Raw genomic sequence first — 21914 nt, 5'->3', positions numbered from 1 at the left:
CACCGGCTCCCATCTGAAAATGAGACGTAGCAGGTCAGCCTGGCTCCACAGCACGATCTCTGCAGACAGAACTGGGGACAAGAGTCAAAGGGCCACAGATGAACAGAGTCCATGAAAGCATCTCTCTGAAATGTAGCCCATACACACGCCACCCCCGAGCCTTTGACCACCATGGGCCAGGTCTCAAAAAACCAGCAACATGGCTTAGAATTGTGCGAGGGCTTGTGGGGGCTTTTTCAATAGCACTGAGTCGTGAGTCTGGTTGTTGGCCATCTGGGTTTGGAGCCTTTTGCAGATCGTGTTCTCCAGCTTTTCCCTTGAACTGCAAAGATTAGTCGCTTAGCAGCTTCATTTTTTACCTTAAAATGATGGCGGAGCATCTCACCCAATCACCTGACTCCAGGATCTGGGACTTTCAGAAAACCCTCCTGCATTGTCAGCACTGGCAGTGAACAACCTCCCTGGACTAAGGGCCCAAAGGGAAACAAGGAAATTGGGACGTCTCCGACGCAGCAATACCCTCATCTCGCCTTGTGACAGCGCATTTTGCAAACACATTCGTTACACTGAAATGCAGCCACTTCTGGGCTGCTGCGAGACCAGCTTACCACTGCCCCGCCCCTGGGAGCCAGTGGGGAAGAAAGTTCTCTCTTTGACACTGGCGCAGGAATTCAGAGTTGGAGGAAATGGAGAGCGAGCAGGAAACTGGGGTTGCAAGAAATTGTGCGTGGTCAGCACCTTGGTTTTGTGCCTCATCAGCCACCCGCCAGCTCCAACAACTCCAGGGGGGCTGGGTTGGTTTGGCAATGACTCACAGCGCAGAGCGCCACCTACTGACCCAAACCCAAAGTCTTCCAAGCAAACCTCCCCTCCCTTTCCCATTCCTCCTGCTCTGATCAAACCCATCCATTGTGCACCTCTGTCAGCCTCACCGATGCTCTGCCCACGGATCCCCGCTCCCTCCCTAGTCAAGTGGCTTTTGTCCTCGGTAGGCTCCGTATTGTTCTCGTTATTTATTAGTTTAATTTCCCTGCACTTCCTTTAATTCAAAAGAACTCAGGGGTAGCAGCTGTGGGGTGAGCTGTGCCCCCACTCCCAGGCTCTGATAGCTGGAGAGCTGTTTAAGTCCTAATGAACGAGGGTCATTTCCTGGCCAGCGTGCCGCTAGTGTGACTTGTAGCAACTTGGCCCTGCCAGCCTAGGCCCTGCTGGAAGTTTACAATGTTCTCGGCTTCAGCAGGCTGCTCTGCCCTCGTGTCTAGCCCTGGAATAGCTCAAGCAGCGACTTTACAACAGCCGCATGACTGAGCTCCTGTGCTGTTCACACTGGGCTTTGACTCTAGCGTTGCTCTGCTCTTGCACCCATGTGAGCGTGCGGGTAGTCAATTCCAGTGGGGCTTGTGTACCCCAGTTCCTGTGCATCTAGCTGGGGTGAGACTCTACTACATATTCCGGTGTCAAGCAGTCCTACCATTGGCCATGCTACACGCCACGCTGTCTGCACATTCAAGACAGGCAGGGGAGCTGAAATGCGGTGGCTTCACACCCTGGCTTGCTGCACAATAACTACCAGTTGGGATTAGTCCTGCTTCAAAGACTCCTGAGGTCTCTTCCAGCTCTAGGATTCTCCGTGAACAAGCTCTGTTTTACGCCTCATTTTTAGAGGTTTCTAAAATGCTTTGGTTATATTTTTCCATTGCCCCGTATAATTGGACTTCAGGGGAGCAAGGGATTTGCAGTTATGGACAAAGATCTATTTAAGGGGGTGTGATGGAGAGGAGGAGGGCTGGCCAGCACAGGGTGACTAATGGGTTAAACTCAGGTAACTAGCAAGGGTATTGGCAGGGGGCCAGAAGAGCCAATGGGATACAATGCTGAAACCTGAATAGTAAATAGATACCCGGTTTTCTCTTCCTGGCTATGTCTAGACAACATGGCTCCATCGACAGAGCCACGTAAAATAGTTTATTCAGCATAGTCCAAGAAGCGGGGATTTAAATAATCCCTGTTTCATTAAAATAAAAATGGCCGCCGCACTGTGCCGATGATCAGCTGGTCCGGCACAGCGCGGCAGTCTGGACACGGCGCGTCGACAAGGGAAGCCTTTGTTGACCGCTCTGGTATGCCATGTAGTCTAGACGTAGCCCCGTCGTGTGACTTCTAAGTTAAGGGCTGGACGGCGCAACATGCAGTTAGCAGATTTACCAGGCCTACAAGGAATATTGGGCATGGGAGGAGACTGGACTATGAAGGGATGGTGGAAAAAAGTAGATTGAGTCACAAGCAGGGTGTTTTTCTTTGTTTTGGTTGTTTGGTTAATCTTCTCTGTGCAAAACCCACGTGCCCCCCCCTTCACTATCTAAGCTGCACCTAGAAAGACTAAGTGCTCTGTGTTTTTCTCCGTTCTGTAGCACCTAGCAACCAAGTATGCTTGATTAGGGATAGCTTTGTTTTGTTAATAAAATCACCCTTTTTAGGGCAGCGATTTGATTCTTGTGTCCTGGAATGTAACAGAAGGTCTGTGCGTGTCTGCCTGTTAGCCGGACACGTCCGCTATCAGAGATACAGTTTGTATTCTTTGGGGGTTTTGGTTGGTTGTTCTTTCAAGCCCCCGAGGAAGGAATTCAAGTGTTTCTGCCTGTTTTTCTGGGTTTGAGAGTGGCAGCTGCCTCCCGAATCAGTGACTGGGGAGGTTTGTGAGCAGAGCCTATAGAGGCAAGATTTGTAAGGTCTTTTGCGGGCCCCCACCTTCTGCACTGAGTGCCAGAGGGGGGAACAGCCCTGAGAGGGGGGAAAGTCCAAATCAAACTTTTCTTATAAACCCTCAACAACATTTATGAAAGATTTGTCCTTCTGCAACAACCGTGTGTCCTGCCTCCCCCGCAGCTCTGGAGACACTGCTGGATTTATCTGGGCCTGTGTTATATGGCTTGCATTTTTAATACGCCACAAAGGTGCCTAGTCCCTTAGGGTATGTCTACACTACAAAGTTAATTCGAACTAACAGACGTTAGTTCGAATTAACTTTGATAGGCGCTACACATGCAAACCGCTAGTTTGAACTTAATTCGAACTAGCAGAGCGCTTAATTCGAACTAGGTAAACCTCATTCTACGAGGACTAACGTCTAGTTCGAATTAAGGGGTGTGTAGACACTTAATTCGAACTAGTGGGAGGCTAGCCCTTCCCAGCTTGCGCTGGTGGCCACTCTGGCCACCACCAGGGAAACTTGTCTGCCCCCCTCCCAGCCCCGGAGCCCTTAAAGGGTCACGGGCTGGCTACGGTGCCCTTGCCAGGTGCAAGCCTGCCAGCACCCAGCCAGCAGAGCCTGCACCTGGCACAGCATGAACCAGTCACCCGCTGCCACCCAGCCCTCTGCCTCTTCCCGGGACCAGGCTGGCGGCTCCCAGGAACCTGCCCGGGGCCGCAAGAGGCGGGCGCCCGCCTGGTCTAGTGCGGAGATCGTGGACCTCATCCACAACCTCCGCACTAGGCACAGGAAAGTGGCCGTCTAGGGCAGGAGAGCTGCCAGCCTGGCCACCCAGGAGCAGGTTTGCATGGTCCAGTGAGACCCCCGACCCTAAGCTTAGAACATAAGAACATAAGAACGGCCGTAGTGGGTCAGACCAAAGCTCCATCTAGCCCAGTAGCCTGTCTGCCGACAGCAGCCAACACTAGGTACCCTGGAGGGGATGGACCGAAGACAGTGACCAAGCCATTTGTCTCGTGCCATCCCTCTCCAGCCTTCCACAAACAGAGGCCAGGGACAACGTTCCTACCTCCTGGCTAATAGCACTCCATGGACCCAACCTCCATGAATTTTTCTAACTTCTCTTTAAACTCTGTTTTAGTTCTTGTCGCAGGAGGCTGTGAAGGCTAGGAGTTCCACAGGTTGACTATTTGCTTTGTGAAGAAAAACTTTCTTTTATTAGTTTGAAGCCTGCTACCCATTCCTTTCATTTGGTGTCCTCTAGTCCTTCTATTATGGGAACTAATGAAGAACTTTTCTTTATGCACCCTCTCCACACCACTCATGCTTTTAGAGACCTCTATCATATCCCCCCTCAGGCTCCTCTTTTCTAAGCTGAAAAGTCCCAGTCTCTTTAGCCTCTCTTCATATGGGACCTGTTCCAAACCCCTGATCATTTTAGTTGCCCTTTTCTGAACCTTTTCCAAGGCCAAAACATCTTTTCTGGGGTAAGGAGACTACATCTGTACCCAGTACTGAAGATATAGCGTACCATAGTTTTATACTTTCCCTCCTCCTTCTTCCCCCTTCCAGCTCCCTCCTCCCAGGTTTCCCTCTCCCCTCTCTCTTCCCCTCTCCCACTTCCTTTTCCCAGTCTCCCCAGAGGTTAATCCCCCCCTCCAGTTTTGTTAAATAAAGAGAGTTTCTGTTTTTGAACACGTGTCCTTTATTTTGTACATCAGGAAGGGGGGCTAGGGAGGGGTAAATGGAAGGAGGTGAGGGAGGAATGGGGTATGAGCCCCCGATGGGGAGGACTGGGCTGGCTCTGCGGGCTCCTCAGGGTGGAAGCTCTCCTGCAGCCCCCCGATTCACCCCCCACCCCCAAATGGCAGCCTGCGGCAAGTGCAGCCGGGCAGATGGCCGAGTGCTGTGATGTGCCAAGTGTGGGCACTCAGGGCACTCCAAGACAGGACTGCTTTGCTGTCTACCTCAATGAGGGACAAGCGAGCGGGGAACCCCTGAGAACTGTCTGGCCGGGGTGGGGGTCGGGTCCCTTTAAGCACAGCCCTCGGCTAGCCTGAGATAGCAGTTCCACACTCTAATTCCTAATCTGATGCCCTGCCGGCACTGCTTCCGGCCAGCCTTAACTTTGGTTCAGGGTCCACTCAGTGTGGACATGCTAGTTCCAATTAGCAAAATGCTAATTCGAACTAGTTTTTAGGTCTAGATGCACTAGTTCGAATTAGCTTAGTTCAAATTAACTAATTCCAATTAAGTTAGTTCGAATTAGTGCTGTAGTGTAGACATACCCTCATAGCAGAGGGTTTAATGCCTTGTCTAAACTACTGAAAAACATATAGAATACAGGATGAGGTGGGGAGGGGTGGTATAAAAATGTCTGTGCCTCAGTTTCCCCTATGAGTAAAATGGGAACTGTTAATACTTAAGGGTGCATCTATTGCGTATTGCGCAAATTGCATCTCTTATTTCGATTGTATTTCGAAATAGCTTATTTTGAAGTTTGGGGCATCTACTCAGCACCAAATTTTGAAATAATGCGCTATTTCAAGACATCTCTTAATCCTGGTGGAATCAGGGTTACAGGGAAGCTGGAATAGTGTGGCCGTTATTTCAAAAAATATTTCGAAATAGCAGGCGCGTTTCAAAGACGCAGCGTAGCTAGTTTGGGGTATCCCGATACAGCCCCGCTGTCTAGACGTACCCTAACTGGGGGACAGAGGGAGCCGTAACCTGCCCACGGTGACCCAGCAGGCCGTGGTAGAGCTGGGAACAGAGACCTCACCGGTTTCTAAGTGGCTTGGGGTGAGGAAATGCCAGGCTCAGGCCCCAGGCTCGAGAGATCTAGACACCTCAGGATCTCACCCAAGAGCCTGGTTATGCCAAGACCCCTGCTCTCGACTCAGCCAGGGGAAGCCATCTAGGAAACTGCCCCCCCGTTACCCCCACCCTCACTGCCTTCTGCTCTCTCGGCTCCCAAGTGAAGGTGACGAGCACCTGCGTCTTCATAAACAAAGGGACCGTTGGTCATAAGCCCATGCCTCAAAAACCACCCCGCCATTTGCAGTCCCTGGAGCCCCCAGGACGGGGTGTGGTGTCCTCCACTCACAGCCCTGCCACGTACGGTAGCTGAAGGGGAAGAGGAGGACGCGTGGAAGCTGCGGGGGGTAGGCGGCACAGGGAGCACAGTGCGCACATCTTCTCTGTAGCAGGCAGCTGCAGCTCTGGGACCCAGATGGCTGCTGAACGCTGCATTCAGAAATGCAGAGGGGCAGCGCGCAGCAAACATAGAGCCACTGGTGCCCTGGGGCTGTCAGCCAGGCCCTGTCCCCAGTCGGCTGACGCTTCAGTGCCCTGTAACTGGTCACTGGCACGTTTCACTGCTCCGCGCCTCAGGTCTGTGAGCCACACGGTCGGGATCCGCTCGGCTGGGGGACAGGCAGAGTGGAGGGTTCATGCCTGCCCCATCTCAGGTTGGCATGTGCCTTGTGAGACCTTACTGAGGGCTGCTCATTAGCAGTCTCCTGGGCTGGACGCTCGCCTCTGTGCTGCTAAGGCAGAGAGATTGTTATCCGTGCAGAGGTTTGCACAACGAAGGGAGGCGGAGGTGGGGGGAACCATTTCCACAGCCCCGGGGAGAAGAGCAACACAGCCTATTAAGGCTCCAGCGCTGAAAACTTCATTAATGCTTATTACATAATGAGACACTTCGGTTCTTAGCAAGCTTCGCAGTAGCTGGGAGTCCTGCGTGCAGCTACCCACAGACACCGCAGCCTCGGGGTTTCTGAGCTCGAGACCCGCTTCTGACGTGTGCTGTGACTGGCAGCTCGGCTGTGCGGCTTCACCTCTGCTCCTTGCTCTGTGTTAACCACACACCTGCCTGCCTGGGCTAAAGGGTTTTAGGAAAAGTCACCGCTGGAATCTGGATGGGTCTTTATGAGAGAAAACCTGTGGCCCAGGGTCTTCCCCCGCCCGGTTGCATAGTGTGGTCCAGCTCCTCCAAGCCAGCAGCTTTCCACCCACAGTGCATGGGGCCAGTGCCCAGGCATGGTCCAGGAAAGCCTCGGCCCGACTGCAAAGTGCAGTAACTAAGGGTATGTCTACACTAACCCCCTAGTTCGAACTAGGGGGGGTAATGTAGTCATACGGGTTGCAAATGAAGCCTGGGATTTGAATTTCCCGGGCTTCATTTGCATAAAGCCCTGAGCAGGATCAATGCACACAGGCTACTGCTCGCTGGGCTGCTCAGCTCCCCCCTTCCCTGGGAGCTGCGTCGCTTCAGGGTTCTTACCGCAGTCGCCGGGGCAAAGACTCCAGGCTCTGCCCCTCTCTTCCCAGCATGCTTTGCTAAAAGGAGATGGACATGTGTGATGTAGTTGGGGCTGTCTACTCTAGTGGCCCTGGGCCCGCTCTGCTGGGCATTCGCTGTTGCTGTGTGTGCTGTGAGTGACCCCTACTGGCCTCTGTCTGTAAGTCTGCCCAGTGGGGGGGAGGGTCACCCCTGCAGCCTTCATGTCACAAAGACAATGGCCCAACCGGTTCTCACCTGACCAGGGGACGGGGTTAAACAAAGGCAGAGGTGTGGCTACCTGGGGGGGATGTGTGTTCACTGGTTTTGGAGAAGGGGCAGTCTTGGCTGGGAAAAGATGAAGAGAAGAGACTGAGCCGAGTCCTGGAGGTTCAGGGGCCTTTGTCTCCCTGCCCCAAGGGGTCTAAGGCTGCCTGGCCCTGACTCCTATATCCACATCGCGCCTGGGCTGTGCTGTGTGCTGGAGAAGCAATAACCCCTCTCTATTCTATGAGGCTGGTGGAGTCTCACCTTGCTGCAGACGGGGTGCAGGGTCGGGGGTACCCGACGCACCATCACAACATGCAACCCTTTCCCCCCAGAACAGGAGCCTGCTCTGCACTGTGCTTTGGCTCTGTGCTCCAGGGCCGGAGAAGAGGCCAGGGACAGCTTCCAGCTCTCTTCTGCCCTCGCCTGGTAACCCTGGAGAGAAGGGGGGGCCCAGCTTGTCCCCACTGGGCTGCACTTCTGGGGTTCTCATCTGCCCATGGGGGAGTGTAAACCCAGTTAGCTGGGTCGCACCTTCTGCCATCCCAGTGACTGTGCCCCGTCCCATGGCTACGTGAGCGCGCAGGCAGGGGATCTGGCAGACGCTGGAATAGATGGAGCCCTGCCCTGAAGCACAATTGAGGGTTTGCTGCTCCTGGACCCCACTGGCTCAGTGTTCCCTGCCCTGCCCTGCTCTCGGCAGCGTTTTGGGAGTCCCTGCTTTGAGCACAGTCTGCCTCAGCACGGGGGTGGCCCGGACCCCCTCCTGGGAACCCCTGTGCCCCACATTTCCATCAGTCTGTAACTCCTGTTCTAGCTTCCCGCTTTCATGAGCTACGGATGGTTCTTAGACCTCAGCTCCTGGTGCTTGGCTCCTACCTGGAGCTGGTCAGATTTTCAGAGCCTGAGCACCTGCAACTCCCACTGACGTCAGCAGGAGCTGGGGTTGCAACCCCTAGGAACTAAGCATTTGTCTTGATGCTCAGGTGTAGCTTTAGGAGCCTAACTTCAGGCCTTAGGCGACTGGACAGATCGTTAGGGCTGGAAGGGCCCTTTGCCATGCTCTGGGCTGAGCCCTGGCATAGCAGAGGCTCTCGTCCGCTGGCTCCTGCATTGAGTCCACAGGTTCTGGCCTGAGCGAGCCTGGAGCTTCTAGGCAGACACCCAGGGTTGCTTTGAAGATGTCACATGATGGAGACTCCCTGGGAGCTGATCCTGGGGTTAGTTGCACTCACTGTCCCATTGGTGCCTTATCTCTAGTTGGACACTGTCTAGCGCCGGCTGCACCGAGGTGCAGCACCCTCAAGTGCCCACTCAGCTTCTCCCCAGCAGGTCCTGCCGTGACCAGCTCACCTCTTTGTGTAACAAAGCTTTGCATTCAAATGCCGTTTTCTTTTTGATGGTAATTGAAGGATATTTTTAGGCTTTTCACAGAAAGTGTGTGAAATCCATTAGAAGGAATTAGCTGTTTCTTTTACACATATCATTTATATCCTGTGCCTTATGCTACCAACTTATCACATATTGCCACCTCCCTTCTGGACCGGGAGAAGCCACATCCATTTTAATTTGCTTTAACCAGAGCTAAGACTGGGCACTCAGTCTCCAAGGGCTGTGCATGGAGAAGTGAATGCGTTCTCACAGCTCTCCCACCCCGTAGCTATTAGCTCCATTTTACGGATAGGAAAAGAGAGAGGCAGAGGCACCTTTGATCTTGTAGTAAGACTGGGCCTTGGGAGAGTTAAGTTCAATTCCTGGCTCTGCCACCATAGGCCAAGTCATATGATGACTCCGTGCCTCAGTTTCCCCATCTATAAAACAGGGATAATCTTTCTTTCCCCCCAGGGTTGTGTGTGTTGAGAGTGGGATGTGTGCAGCGACAGAGCTTCCACACAATGTGCACAGAAGGTGAGGTTAGCTTCACACTAGAAACTTCTAATTGGATTTAAAAAGGAGAAAGAGGGAAATTCTGGTAGGAAGGTCCCGAGCAGGAGGGAAATAAGCACAGCTAAGGCAGTTAAGATTTCACCTGTGGAAGGCGCGTGACCCTTCTGGTGGCTCTGTGCCTAGCTCTGAGCCCTTGGTTTTCCCCTGTGTCCAACGTGCTGCCTTCCCAGCCAGGGACTGTCAGGACCCACCTCTGAGACAAGGTGGGGAGGATCTATCTTTTCGGGGACCAACTCCAGCTGGTGAGAGAAAAGCTTTCCGGATCCACTGAGCTCTCCTTGTGACAATCAGAGCACAGAGCATTGGAGCTGGGGATGGCCAAGCAGCCACTAATAATGCCCGGGTGGTAGTTGGCATGCACCAATGGTATTAGCTGCAGAAGTGAGGGTGGGGGGGACCCAAAGAGCTTTGAACCTCACAGCCCAGTTGCTGTTTCCATTTGTTTCCCTTTTAAAGGCGATAACACTGTGAACAGGCAAGCGCCTGCAATGGGAACAGAGACTGGGGAGATGTGGGGCGCTGACAGAGCACCCCCTTGTCCCAGTTAAATTCCATTCTGTCTGTGCAGCCTCCGCCAGCAAGCCAACATGCAGCCCCGATCACAGTGGGAAAGGAAACTCACTCCCACACGTCCGCTCCCTTCCCCGGCTGTCCGGGGGGAGACACAGAGGGCAGAGAGGGAGACTCATGCAGGGAGTTCAAGCCAGCAGGGCAGCACGAGCCACGCCCAGCACGACAGCCACACTGCTCCATGCTGTGCGTGAGCTAGCTGAGCACGAGTCTGTGCAGCTGGTCTGGGAATCCCGCCTCCCAGCTGCAGTGCAGGTGAGCCCGTCGTGCGCAGAACCAGAAGAGTCTATGTGGAAGGGAAGGGATCTGCAGTGTGGAGAGAGCCTTTTCCTGCACGCCAGGCATGAGCCCTTGGATACCACAGTGGTGGGCCCTGGGGAAAGCCTTCTGGGAAATAGCCCTGGTTCACACTTGCCCAGCTGTGCTGCAGTGGGACAAGATTCTAGTGATTAGAGCAGGAGCTGGGGTTTTAGGGTCCTAGGCCCAGCTCTGGTGGTGAATCAGCATGTGACCCTGCAGCATGGCCATGTGTGGTGAGCAGGAGGCAGCTCCATCCAGCTTGTATAAGGAAAACATCTGGCTAGGCTGGAGCTGCAGCCAGAGCCAAGCCTAGACAGCTGCTTGCTTGCAAGGAAACAGCTGAAGCACTTGCTAAACAGGGTGACCAGGGCTGCCTCTGGGAAGTGGGGTCTCCCCTGGAACTCCGGAGGAGTGTAGAGAGGGGGCACTGAGGATGCATGTCCTGTGTCACTGAGAGGGCCAGTGACTCCTGCCTTGAAGCAAGGGAGGGACATGTGCACCTACATGCTTCATTGTCCTCAGACAAGCCTGTTTTCTGGGGAGTGGGCCTGGGAAACTTAGGGTCGGTCTACACAGCAAAGTAATTTCGAAATAACTGTCCTAGCGTCTACACAGCCAAACGGCTACTTCGAAATTAATTCAAAATAGTGAAGCGCTTATTTCGAATTTGGTAAACCCCATTCCACGGGAATAACGCCAAATTCGAAATAGCTATTTTGAAATAAGTGCAGTGCAGACACTTCTATCGAAATCGGGGGCCTCCAGCCTTCCCAGGGTGCCCTGGTAGCCACTCCAGATTCAACCAAGAACACTCCACTCCCCTCCCCCCTCCCCGGAGCCCCTAAAGGGGTAGACTCTGGCCACAGTGCCTGTGCCAGCTCCAAGCCTGCCAGCCCAGAGCCAGCAGTCACTGCCCCTGACCCAATGGCCCCAAAACATGAGCCAGCAAGCCACTGGCAGCCAGCCCTCCACCGCTCCCCAGGAGCAGTCTGCCAGCTCCCAGGAGCCTGCCAGGGCCCAGAGAAGGTGGGCGCCTTCCTGGTCTAGGGTGGAGATCATGGACTTTATTCAGGTTTGGGGGGGATGCCCCCAACGTCCATGATCTCTGCACTAGACGGAGGAATGCGGCCGTCTAGGGCAGGATAGCTGCCAGCCTGGCCACTAAAGGCCACATGCGAACCCAGGAGCAGGTTTGCATGAAAATCAAGTTGGTCCAGCGAGACCCCCAACCCTGAGCCCTGAGCTTCCCCTCCCCCTTCTTCTTGTTGCTTCCCCCTTCCAGCTCCCGCCTCCCAGGTTTCCCGCTCCCCTCTCCCACCCTCTCTCCGCCCCTCTCCCACCTCCTTTCCCCAGTCTCACCAGAGGTTCATCTCCCCCTCACCCAGTTTTGTTAAATAAAGAGAGTGTGTGTTCATGAAAATACATGTATTTTATTTGACATCAGGAAAGGGGGTTGGGGAGGGGTAAGTGGAATGAGGGAGGAATGAGGCACAAGCCCCCCAGTGGGGCAGACCAGGGAGGCTCTTTGTGCTCCTCAGGGTGGAAGCTCTCCCGCAGGGCCTCCTGGATACTGACAGCCCCTGATGGACCTCCCAGATGGCAGCCTGCAGAAAGTGCAGCCAGGCTCGCAGCAACGCGTCCATGAGAAGCACCAGCGTGCCCAGGGGCAGCTCTGACTCCATGTTGCAGAGTGCTGTGGTGTCCCGAGTGAGAGCAACCAGGGCACACAGAGACAAAATGCTTTGCTGTCCCTCATCGAGGTGGGCAAGCAAGCAGGGAAACCTGAGAACTGGCTGTCCAGGGAGGGAGGGGTCCCTTTAAGCACAGGCCTCAGACAGCCTCAGGCAGCAGCCACACAAAGTAACTCCTGACCTGATACCCTGCCGGACTTGGTTCTGGTTGGCCTTAAATGCGATTCAGCATCCACTCAGTGTGGACGTGCTATTTTGACATAGCAAAATGCTATTTCGAAATGCATTTTGGAGGAGACGCGTTATTTCGAAATAACTTATTTTGAATTAACTATTTCGAAATAAGATATTTTGAAATAACGCTGTAGTGTAGACATACCCTTAGTGTCCGACTCTGAAAGAAAACACATGGGATTCCCTTCACCATTTTTCTCTTTGTATTGAATAAAAAAGTGCCAGGCAGCTTTTCTCCTGAGTTCTGGTGACAGGGAATCTTGGGAGGACAGACCCGGCAGGCAGGGGCAGATGACCGTTTTGCGGGGCCCCGGGCAGCATAATTTCGCGGGGCCCCCCCTTTGCCACGGCGCATGCGCGGGACTTTTTGAAGCGCGGGGCCCGGGGCGGCTGCCCCATTCGCCCTCCCCTATATCTGCCCCTGCCGGTAGGGGGGTCTCACCTTGCAGGTGTCTCTGAAGCAACACTCACGGGCAGGAGAGGAAAAGCCTTTTCTACTTTGACCAATGAACGTTCTTTGCCTCCATCCGTACCTCAAACCCTGGAATGCACTTGGGGGAAAGATCTTTGTTACAGATTCACATCCAGGCCTCTTTGATTAGGAGGAGAGAATGCTGAGGAGGCATTTCTCCAGGGCCTCCCAAGACCTCCAGCAAAAGGCGTCCTAATGTGCCCATAGGCGGCGACTTATATGGACTCGTGGTGCCCATGCACCAGGAATATTCAGAGCCAGGGGCCCTGCTCCACCAATATTTGAAGCTGGGTCTCTCCCCCGGCCCTGCTTGGAGCAGGCCCTGGCCAAGGGCGGACTGGCCTGGGAGGACACCGGAAATTTCCAGGTGGGCCGTCGTGAGATGGATTGTCTGGAGGCTGCTGGTGGAGGAGGGGTGTGACTGAGCAAGCCTGTCCAGGACGCAGGAGGCCAGAGGGAGCCAGGGCCCCAGACAAACAGGGATGAGAAGCACCCATGGCGGATGGACCGGCGAGGGGGCTGCCCGAGAGCCCAAAGGGGCAGCACCCCAGGCAGGAAGCCGAAGGTCCGGGTGTAACCCTGGAGGTCCCGGCGGAGCACACCTGGGAGGTCCAGAGGCACAGTCCTGGGGGAGGAGAGCGCCCGACTGGCTGCGGGACGGTGCGCTTGTACTGGGTGGCCTCTTCTTTGGCTGAGTGCGGCCCCCCCCCCCCACCGCAACTCCCCCTCCCCCGCCCGTGGGCCCTCCCAGCTGGCCACCCCCTCCATCTGTGTTATCTCCCCCACAACTCCTCTGTCTGTGAACCCCTCCTTGCCCAGCGGCCCCCCCGCCTGTGTGCCCCTGCCCACTGTCCCGCGACCCTCCCCTCACTACCTCCCCCCCCTCCTCTCCTCCCCCGGCTCGGCCTCTGCCCAGCAACACCGCACCCCCACCTCCTGGCCCACTGCAACCCTGCTGGGACCCCGTCTCCTCTTCTCCCCCCCCCCCACCTCCCTGCCACCCACCTGGATTCCCATCTCCTGTCTGGCTCTCTAAACAATCCCCCCTCCCCCTACTCTCTGGTCCCTGAACCTTCCCTCCCTCCCACCTGCCCAGGAACCCAGCCCCCTTGTGCTGTGTCCTGACAACCTCACCCCTGCCTGGGACCCAGGTGATTCTCCCTCCCCCTTTGTCGGAGGAAGGGGAACTCTGGTGTCCCAGCGCCCGTGTCCCCAAGTCCCTTCCTGTCTGGGGCAGGAGAGCGTCATTAAAATTGGAATTGCGATCCCCTTGAAATAGGCTTTGTTTTAAATAATATACTTTTAAAATTCAATTAAAAATTGTTATGGCCTAAATTTATCATAACCTATTTAAATAACTTATGAATTAAATTTAAATAATAAATAGAACATGTCTCCTGTCAACTTTTAAAGAAATTCTACCAGTTCACTAGTGTAAGTTGCTGGGTAAGCACCCAGAACTAGTGTATACATCAGCAGTAGCTTCTTCTGCAGATGAAGACAGAATGTTTTTATCACTTCTGTTTATTCAGCTAGTTCAATTCAATGATTAGTTCATTCACCCTTGCAAAACTGAGAGTGGACAAAGCAGAAAAACTTGTTTTCCTCTTTTCTCAGTAAAAAACTGGTTATGAGAGAGTTCTAACATCATGTATATAGTAGCCCAATGTGTGAGAGTCTGTAATGCTGAAATGTTGGCTGATCCCTCTGGAGGGCGCTGTTGGCTGAAATGCTGGCTGTTCCCCCTGGGCGCCCGTGCTGCATGGGGAGTGCGGGGCCCAAACGGCTGCTTGTGCCGCTTGCTCCCCTGCGTTGGCCCGGCTGAGCGGCACAGGAGTCAGCCGAGCGCCACGGCGGGAGCAGAAGGGGGGCGGGGCGGTGACGTACATGGCCAGGGGGCGGGGCCTGGATGAGCGTGCATCCCCGACGGAGACAGAGGAGAGTGGAGGAGTCAGAGAGGAGGCGGAGGACAGCGGAGAGAGAGTGAGAGGCAGGAGGGGGAGGAGAGCTGAGAGAGAGGGCGGGGGGAGGCAGTAGGAGGAAGAGAGAGAGAGAGACGGAGTGAGAGACCAGAGGCTCAGGAGAGAAGACCGAGGTGGAGGAGAGACCTGAAAATCCTGTGTTATGATGAGCTAATTGGCTAGTCTTGAAGAACATGATGACTAGAATCGAGCTGTTAAAATCACTATGGATATTTCTTTTGTTTAATAAATGAATTTTAGATACAAAATGTGTTTGGATACTTTTTTGTTATGTGTCTTTCACATTTAAGATAGTTTTGTTTCATACAAAAATTAAATGCTGGTTTTGTTTATTTTAAATAGAATTTCCGTCCAGACAGAAGTAGACACAAATCATACATTTTAAAAAAAGTAGCCACCACTTAGCAAATAATAAACGGGGTAAAAACCTGTCTCTTAAGTGTTACTATTACACACCATTTTGTAATAGAATAAAAATGTAAAAATTAAGAATCTGATTACATGTAAGTTACACAATTATTTGGGCACTTCTTTAGTTGGTAGCTGTACTGAGTGTATTCTCCTGGTTAGTAAACAGAAGCACCAAATTTGGCATACAGGTTATATTTAGTTGTAAATCAACATGTTTTAAAGAGTGCTTGGTTGTTTCCATATTCAAAAGTATTAATAACGTTGATATTCTTAGTTAAATAATTTTTTCTTACAATAGTGATATTGCGCAATAAACAGAAACTGTTAAACGCTTACGGTTTCCAGTCCATTTTTACATTATTTACATCCTCTGGCAAGGAGTTCCACAGATTGATTGTGCGCTGAGAGAAGAAAAACTTTCTTTTGTTTCTTTTAAACCTGCTGCCTATTAATTTCATTTGGTGATCCCTTGTTCTTATATTGTGGGAATAAGTAAATAACTTTTCCTTATTCACTTTTTCCACACCAGTCATGATTTTATAGACCTCTGTTATATTCCCCCCTTAGTCTCCTCTTTTCTAAGCTGAAAAGTCCAAATCTTTTTAATCTTTCTTCATATGGGACCTATTTCAAACCCATACTCATTTTTGTTGCTTTTTTCTAAATCTTTTCCAAAGCCAATATATCTTTTTTGAGAGGAGACAACCACATCTGTACACAGTATTCAAGATGGGGACGTAGCATGGGTTTATATACAGGCAATAAGATATTTTCTGTCTTATTCTCTATCCCTTTTTAAATGATTCCTAACATTCTATTTGCTTTTTTGACTGCCGCTGCACACTGAGCGGATGTTTTCAGAAAACCCGAATGACTCCAAGATCTCTCTCTTGAGTAGTTGTAGTTAAATTAGTCCTCATTGTATAGTTGGGATTATTTTTTTCAATGTGCATTACTTTGCATTTATCAACATTAAATTTCATTCACCCTTTTGTTGCCCAATCACTTAGTTTGGGGAGATCTTTTTTAAGCTCTTCACAGTCTGCTTTGGTCTTAACTATCTTGAGCAATTTGATATCATCTGCAAATTTTGCTTCCTCACCATTTACCCCTTTCTCTAGATCATTTATAAATATGTTGAATTGGATTGGTGCCAGGACAGACCCTTGTGAGACCCCACTAGTTACCTCTCTCCACTCTGAAAACTTACCATTTATTCCTACCCTTTGTTTCCTGTCTTGTAACCAGTTATCAGTCCATGAAAGGACCTTCCCTCTTATCCCAGGACAACTTCCTTTACTTTAGAGCCTTTGGTGAGGGACCTTGTCAAAGGCTTTCTGGAAATCTAGGTACACTATACCACTGGATGTTTGTCCCCATGCTTGTTGACCCCCTCAAAGAACTCTAGTGGATTAGTAAGGCATGATTTCCCTTTACAGAATCCATGTTGACTTTCCCCCAACAAATTATGTTCATCTCTGCATCTGACAATTTTATTCTTTACTATAGTTTCAACTAATTTGCCTGGTACTGACATTACACTTACCAATCCTTACCAGGATCATCTCTAGAGCCCCTTTTAAATATTGGTGTTAAATTAGCTATCTTCCAGTCACTGGGTACAGATGCCGATTTAAAGGATAGGTTACAAACCACAGTTAATAGTTCTGCAATTTCCCATTTAAGTTCTTTCAGCACTCTTGGGCCAATGCCATCTGATCCCCCTGACTTGTTACTGTTCAGTTTATCAATTTGTTCCCAAGCCTCCTCTAATGACACCTCAATCTGGGACAGTTTGCAATTCCTCAGATTTGCTACCTAAAAAGAATGGCTCAGGTTTGGGAATCTCCCCAATATGCTCAGTGGTGAAGAGTAAAGCAAAGAAATCATTTAGCTCCCAAAGGGGAAGGGAGGTAACTGGCTCCTATATAAGTAAAAGCCCCAACTATTGAGACTTTCCCCCATAAAATCAGGACATCTGGTCACCTTAGCCAGTCACCCCTTGGCCAGAAGTGATTTCCATCATATCCAGGGGTGGCGCCCAGCACCAATGTTCCTGCTAACTTTTTCCACCCAGGTGCAGAATAAGTTTTGTTCTGTGCACCACCAGTAGAGATGCACGCTGTTGGTAGTGGCTGTGGGCTTTTGCTCCCCAGCAGGACCCATTTGTATCTCTCGTGGGTGGCCGCCCAAGCGCTCAGCTTGCCGGGAACACTGCTCAGCACCCGCACTACACTATTTTCACGCACACTTTGGCGGGAGGAGCTGGGGCTATTGGGAGCCGCTCTCGCCGGGGAAGGGGAGTGGGAGGATGGACCCCGTGTATACTTGCCGGGGAAGGGTGAGATACTTGGTGCCCCCTGGGCTGCTCCCTTCCGGCTCCAGTTTGCAGCTTCTCCGCTGCCTCTTCTAACTCGCCAGCCCGCCCGGCGGCGGCGCCTGGAGCCCGGCTCGCCACACGGGGGCTGGCCGGGAGGGGCGCCCCGCGCAGCCTACGGTAGGGGGCATTGCAATCCCTCCAGCCGCCCGCGCTCCCCGCCCCTGCCAGGGAGGGAATGGAGGCGGATCAGGAGCGCACGCTTCCTGCCAAGGGACGGCTCTGATGCTCGCAGGCAAAGCCGGGGGCCGGCAGGCAGGCAGGAGACACAGCGCGACCGGGAGCCGGGCAGCCCGCCTGGACCCTGCGCCCAGCCCCGCAGCCGCAGCCCCGCTCCCGCCGCCTCCAGCCCGGGCTCGGCAGCTGCCCCGCGCCCCCCGCCGGGGCTGCCTTGTTGCGTCGGGAACAAAGGAAAGTCGCCCCCCTCCGCCCGCCCCTCCCAGCATGAAGATGCCTTGGCTGGCGCCGGGGCCCCGGGCGCTCGGGCTGCTGCTGCTCCTGGCCGGCCACGCTGCGCTGGTAAGTGACACCCGGGCCATTTCAGCCCCCCCCTCCGCAGAGCAACCGGGGGGTTCCCCTCCCCTCCCCCCAGCTCCCTCCCGCCCAAGAGGGGCACCGCCCCCTCCCCAATCCAGCCCCTTCCCCCTGTCATTTCCAGCCCCCCCGCGCGCCCCCTCCCCACCGAGGGGACCCCCCCTCCCACGGCAGCTTCGATTGTTGCAAGACAACAAATGCCCCCCCCCCCGAGGCTCTGGGTCGATGCCGCGCAGGGGAGCCGCCCCCAGAAAGTTGAGGGTGGTTGGTTGCGCCTTGGCTGGTCGGCCGCGGTGCATGGCCCCCGGGCAGCCGGTCTGGGCCGCATTGTCGGGAGCTAGAGGCTTCCCGGCTGGGTGTGGGCGGGTGCCTGGGGGGGGGGGGGGGTTGCTGCCTGCCAGGTAGCTGCGAAGCCCCAGGGGTGGGCGTGTGGGGGGGGGGATCTTCCCTGGCTCGTCCCGCACGCGGGCTCTGCGCAGGGCAGTGGGGCGCTGGGGGGCCGAGATATCCGGGTGCCGCTGGAAGGTCGCAGGGACTCAGGACGATGGGGCGGAATTCGCCCCGAGCTGGTGCAGGAGCGCGGGGCGGGCCCTTGCAGAGGGCGGATTGACAGGCGCTGGGGCAGGGACGGGCGGTCCCCGGGGGCTGCCGCCAGACGCGCTCGGGGGGACGCCGGAGCAGCAGGTGGAGTCGGGAAGCGGCCGGGGCTGGAGCCCGGCTCGTGCAGCCCCGGGGCTCGCGGGCAGCGTTGCAGCAGGAGGCGCCTTGACGTGAAGGACACTCGAGTTGCGGGCTGCCCCCTCCCCCGCCAGGGATTGTTTCCAGGCCCTTTGATCCTGCTTCCCAGCAGGGCCGGGCGGGGGCTGATCCGCAGGGACACAGCCGGGAGGAGACAAGGGGCCACTGAGTCACGCCAGGGGCAGCTCCCAGGGGGCGTCCCTTGGGCAGGAGCAGACTCGTCACCCGTCTGAGGGCAGAGCTAGTGCTGCCTTGTCACTCCTCCCTCCCCCTGGCCATGGGCCTGGCCTGTCCTGGGGTGTGTGAGCGGAACCGTTCCCAGCAGCGATTCTGTGCAGGGGTCGCACAACCTGCCGCCCAGCTGCGGGCCCAGCAGTTCTACCACCCGGCCCCCGCCCGGCTGCTGGCCTGTGAGTTCAGCGGCCCTGGCGGGGTGTCCATACCCCTCCCCCAAGCCTCACCCCTACTCTGGCCCCATCCTGCCTCTTCCCGCCCCTGCTTTGCCCTCTCCCCCCATCGCACCCCTTCCCCGAGGGAACTCCAGGGGGCCTGGAACAGGCTGGCAGCAGGGGCTGGGCCCCTCTGGGGGAACAGCTTGTCCACAGGACGGTTGGGGCGGCTGCCGCAGGGCCCAGGCGGCCATGGCGAACTGTACAGTGGACACGATGGCTCTGCACACACCTCCCCCAGGCCACAGGGACGTGCCGGCAGTGGCAGAGTTGGGGGAAGCCAATCTAGCCCCGCTGCATTACCAGTGTTGGCACCAAGGGCCCCCTGGGAGGGGTTAAATCACGAGGGGGGGGCCGCAACAGGGGAAGCAGGTGGTGCCTGGGGATGTGTGGGGTGGAGAATGCACAGAGACCTCCCCCATAGCCCTGCCAGAGAGAGGTGCCCACTGGCCCATTAGGAAGATTTGAGGACTGACATTGGCCCTAAGGTAAATTGAGTTTGAGACTCCTGGTTTTGTATCCTAAGAGACAGATGAAACTTTTTTCCCTAATGAGGCTGATGCACCTGATCTTGAATATGCAATCATGGGCGTGATCTATTTGGAGGAACCTATAAATATTGTGCTGCACTCCACCCTACTAGCAGTAAAGCCAAGCAGATGCTCATGCTGCGTATCAATAACTAATCTATTAAGTTGAACAGCACATTTTGCTATTGATCTGTGGCAGACTTGGTTAAACTAACAGCTCTATTATTCCACTGTTTATACACTGGCTAAGAAATTAGTTTTGCTCCTGGAGCCCCGGATTTCTGTGTGGGGGTGGGGGAAGAGACAGCTGAAATGTGGGCTCCGTTCTGAGACCAGCAATGTTTGGGTGCTTGCATGTGACAGCAGGATCAAGTGTTGGGTCATGCTTGGCCATCTCAAGATGGATTTTGTCAGCGCAGAGTCTGGTTGTAAAAGGAATCACAACCATTCCCCTGGTTCCCTCGGGTGCTGCCTGAGCTCCCTCTCTGCCTCTCTGACTTGCGATGGTTGCTGATGTTTAACTCCAACTTCTTACGTGCGGTCTCACCCGCATGAAGCTCGCCACTCGCGGGAGGCTGTTTGCTCCGTGTCTGATGACTGTCACTTTATACAGCCGCATCGTTTGCTGTTTCATGCCCCTCTTGTTGCCCCTCTTACAGTATGTTTGAGTGCTGATCCCTTTGCCAGGGCTTGGAGCAGCTCTCATGGCTGACAAGAGACAGGGCATGACTGCCATCATGGGCTGCGGCTGAAGGCCTGGCTTGGAAGGCAAGCCCCAGCCCCCCGTTCTGGGCATGCCACAGCCCAGACCCCATGGTGGCCCCTGGGCCCTGCCCAGCCCCCCCATGCACTTCTGTTATGGCTGCTGTCCCCCCTCCAAGGATAATCATCTCCCCCCAAGCACCAAGCATGCGCGTAAAACCAGCTTCCCCCCTCCTGGCTCCCACAGCGCCGAGCAGCACTACCTCCCCCTGCCCCTTCGGCTCCAGGGGCAGCCGGGCACCATGGCCCCAACCCCAGTTCCAGGCCGGCCCTGGGAGCAGCTGGGCAGCCACACCATGGATCCAATCCCAGCTCTGGCTCCAGGAGCAACTGGGCAGTTGCACTGCAGCCTCAGCCTTCCTGGCTGGTCAGAGCACTGGTCACTCAGGCAGCCAGACTGCAGTCAGAGCCCCTGCCCGCCCCAGCCGGCCGGAGCATGATGGGCAGGTCCACTCCAGTCTTTTAGGGAAGGCAGTGCCTTCCTTTGCCTCGATTACCTGCTGCCCATGGCTGCAATGGCTATCAAGGAGATTCTTTCCGGAGGCTGCAGGACACAGACAGACCCTGTGGGACTCTCTGGCTGCTAGCACAATGAAGTGGCACTGGTGTGTGCTGCAGCCACGGACCCACGTGCCCAAGTGGTTGGTGCAGTTTCCCTGCTGGTTATGCTGGATGCTCCTCACCAGCTCTCTCCAGCCTCTGATACCTCAGCAATTCCTCGGGGTGGATCCGGGCCAGAACGGATCAGTTGCTACGGAAGCTGCTCACCTGAGTGGGTATATTGGGAAATTGGGAGATTGTTTGGATTTGAAGGAATTATGGGATAGCTCCCAGGGAATCGTGCTTGCACCCCCGTTTGGAGCAGTTCAGTGAGCCACGGGACATGTGCCCCCCCAGACGTGGCTGTTGACTCACAAGTGCAGCATGGGTACAGCCACCTGTCGAGGTGCGGATTCCCGTAAGCCAGGATCCGGAGACCAATCACAGCGGCTCCCTAAATCCTGGCCTGGATTCCACAGTCATAGAAGGGAGTGCTGGCATCGCTCCTGCTTTTCACCTTCCAGTGATATTTCCCCTACCTGTAAATTTCAGTGACCGGTTTCTCCTGATGGGGTTTTGAGCGGAAGGACAAAACGGCCATTTGCTGACATCAACCAATTCAAATTGGAAACTTTCTGGCCTAATTGCAGCAAATGCAAGAAAGGATATTAATGCAAAGTTAGCACATGTGTTACTGGGTTATTAATAAACACTCCAGGTTGATCAGGCTGGCAGGGAAATGGTTAAATGGAGACTGGGGGTGGGGGAGCATCTTCCTTAAATTCCAATTCAGTAAGAGACTCCTGCTGCCTGTGGCCTGGAGCCTTGCTTGTCAGGGGCCTGTTACTGACTCTGGGCTCTCCGACTGAGTGAGGACTGTTGCTCTGGGGCAATCGGGTGAGATCCAACGCTCTCATGCCACTGAGGAGGCTGGGGTGGGAGGTGCTGTCTTGAATTGAATCCAGACATTGCCCCCCTGTCGTGATGCAGCGTTGGGATGGGACAGCATCACTCTGGCTCTGAGGCAGATTTGGGGAGCTGAGCATGTGCGGTAATAGCAGGCGGGTGTCTCCGGCACAGCGTGTTCCTGCCGGATCCCCCGGCTAGCATGTGAT

The 21914-nt window shown here is 54.4% G+C and overlaps 1 protein-coding gene across 1 annotated transcript in view; it reads left to right on the top strand.

Annotated features, from left to right (window-relative positions):
• Positions 1 to 17248: 17248 nt before the first annotated feature.
• The window catches only part of SDC3 (syndecan 3), a 162705-nt gene continuing 158039 nt past the window's right edge, over positions 17249 to 21914 (top strand). The window contains exon 1 of the mRNA XM_075908989.1: positions 17249 to 17765. Coding sequence (XP_075765104.1) covers positions 17472 to 17765 — 294 coding nt within the window. The 5' untranslated portion in view covers positions 17249 to 17471. The remainder of the gene's footprint in view (positions 17766 to 21914) is intronic.

Source organism: Pelodiscus sinensis, chromosome 25 (assembly GCF_049634645.1).
Source record: "Pelodiscus sinensis isolate JC-2024 chromosome 25, ASM4963464v1, whole genome shotgun sequence".
Lineage (NCBI taxonomy): Eukaryota > Metazoa > Chordata > Testudines > Trionychidae > Pelodiscus > Pelodiscus sinensis.
Note: the sequence above shows the minus strand (reverse complement) of the source record. Positions and strands in the feature narration are given on the sequence as shown.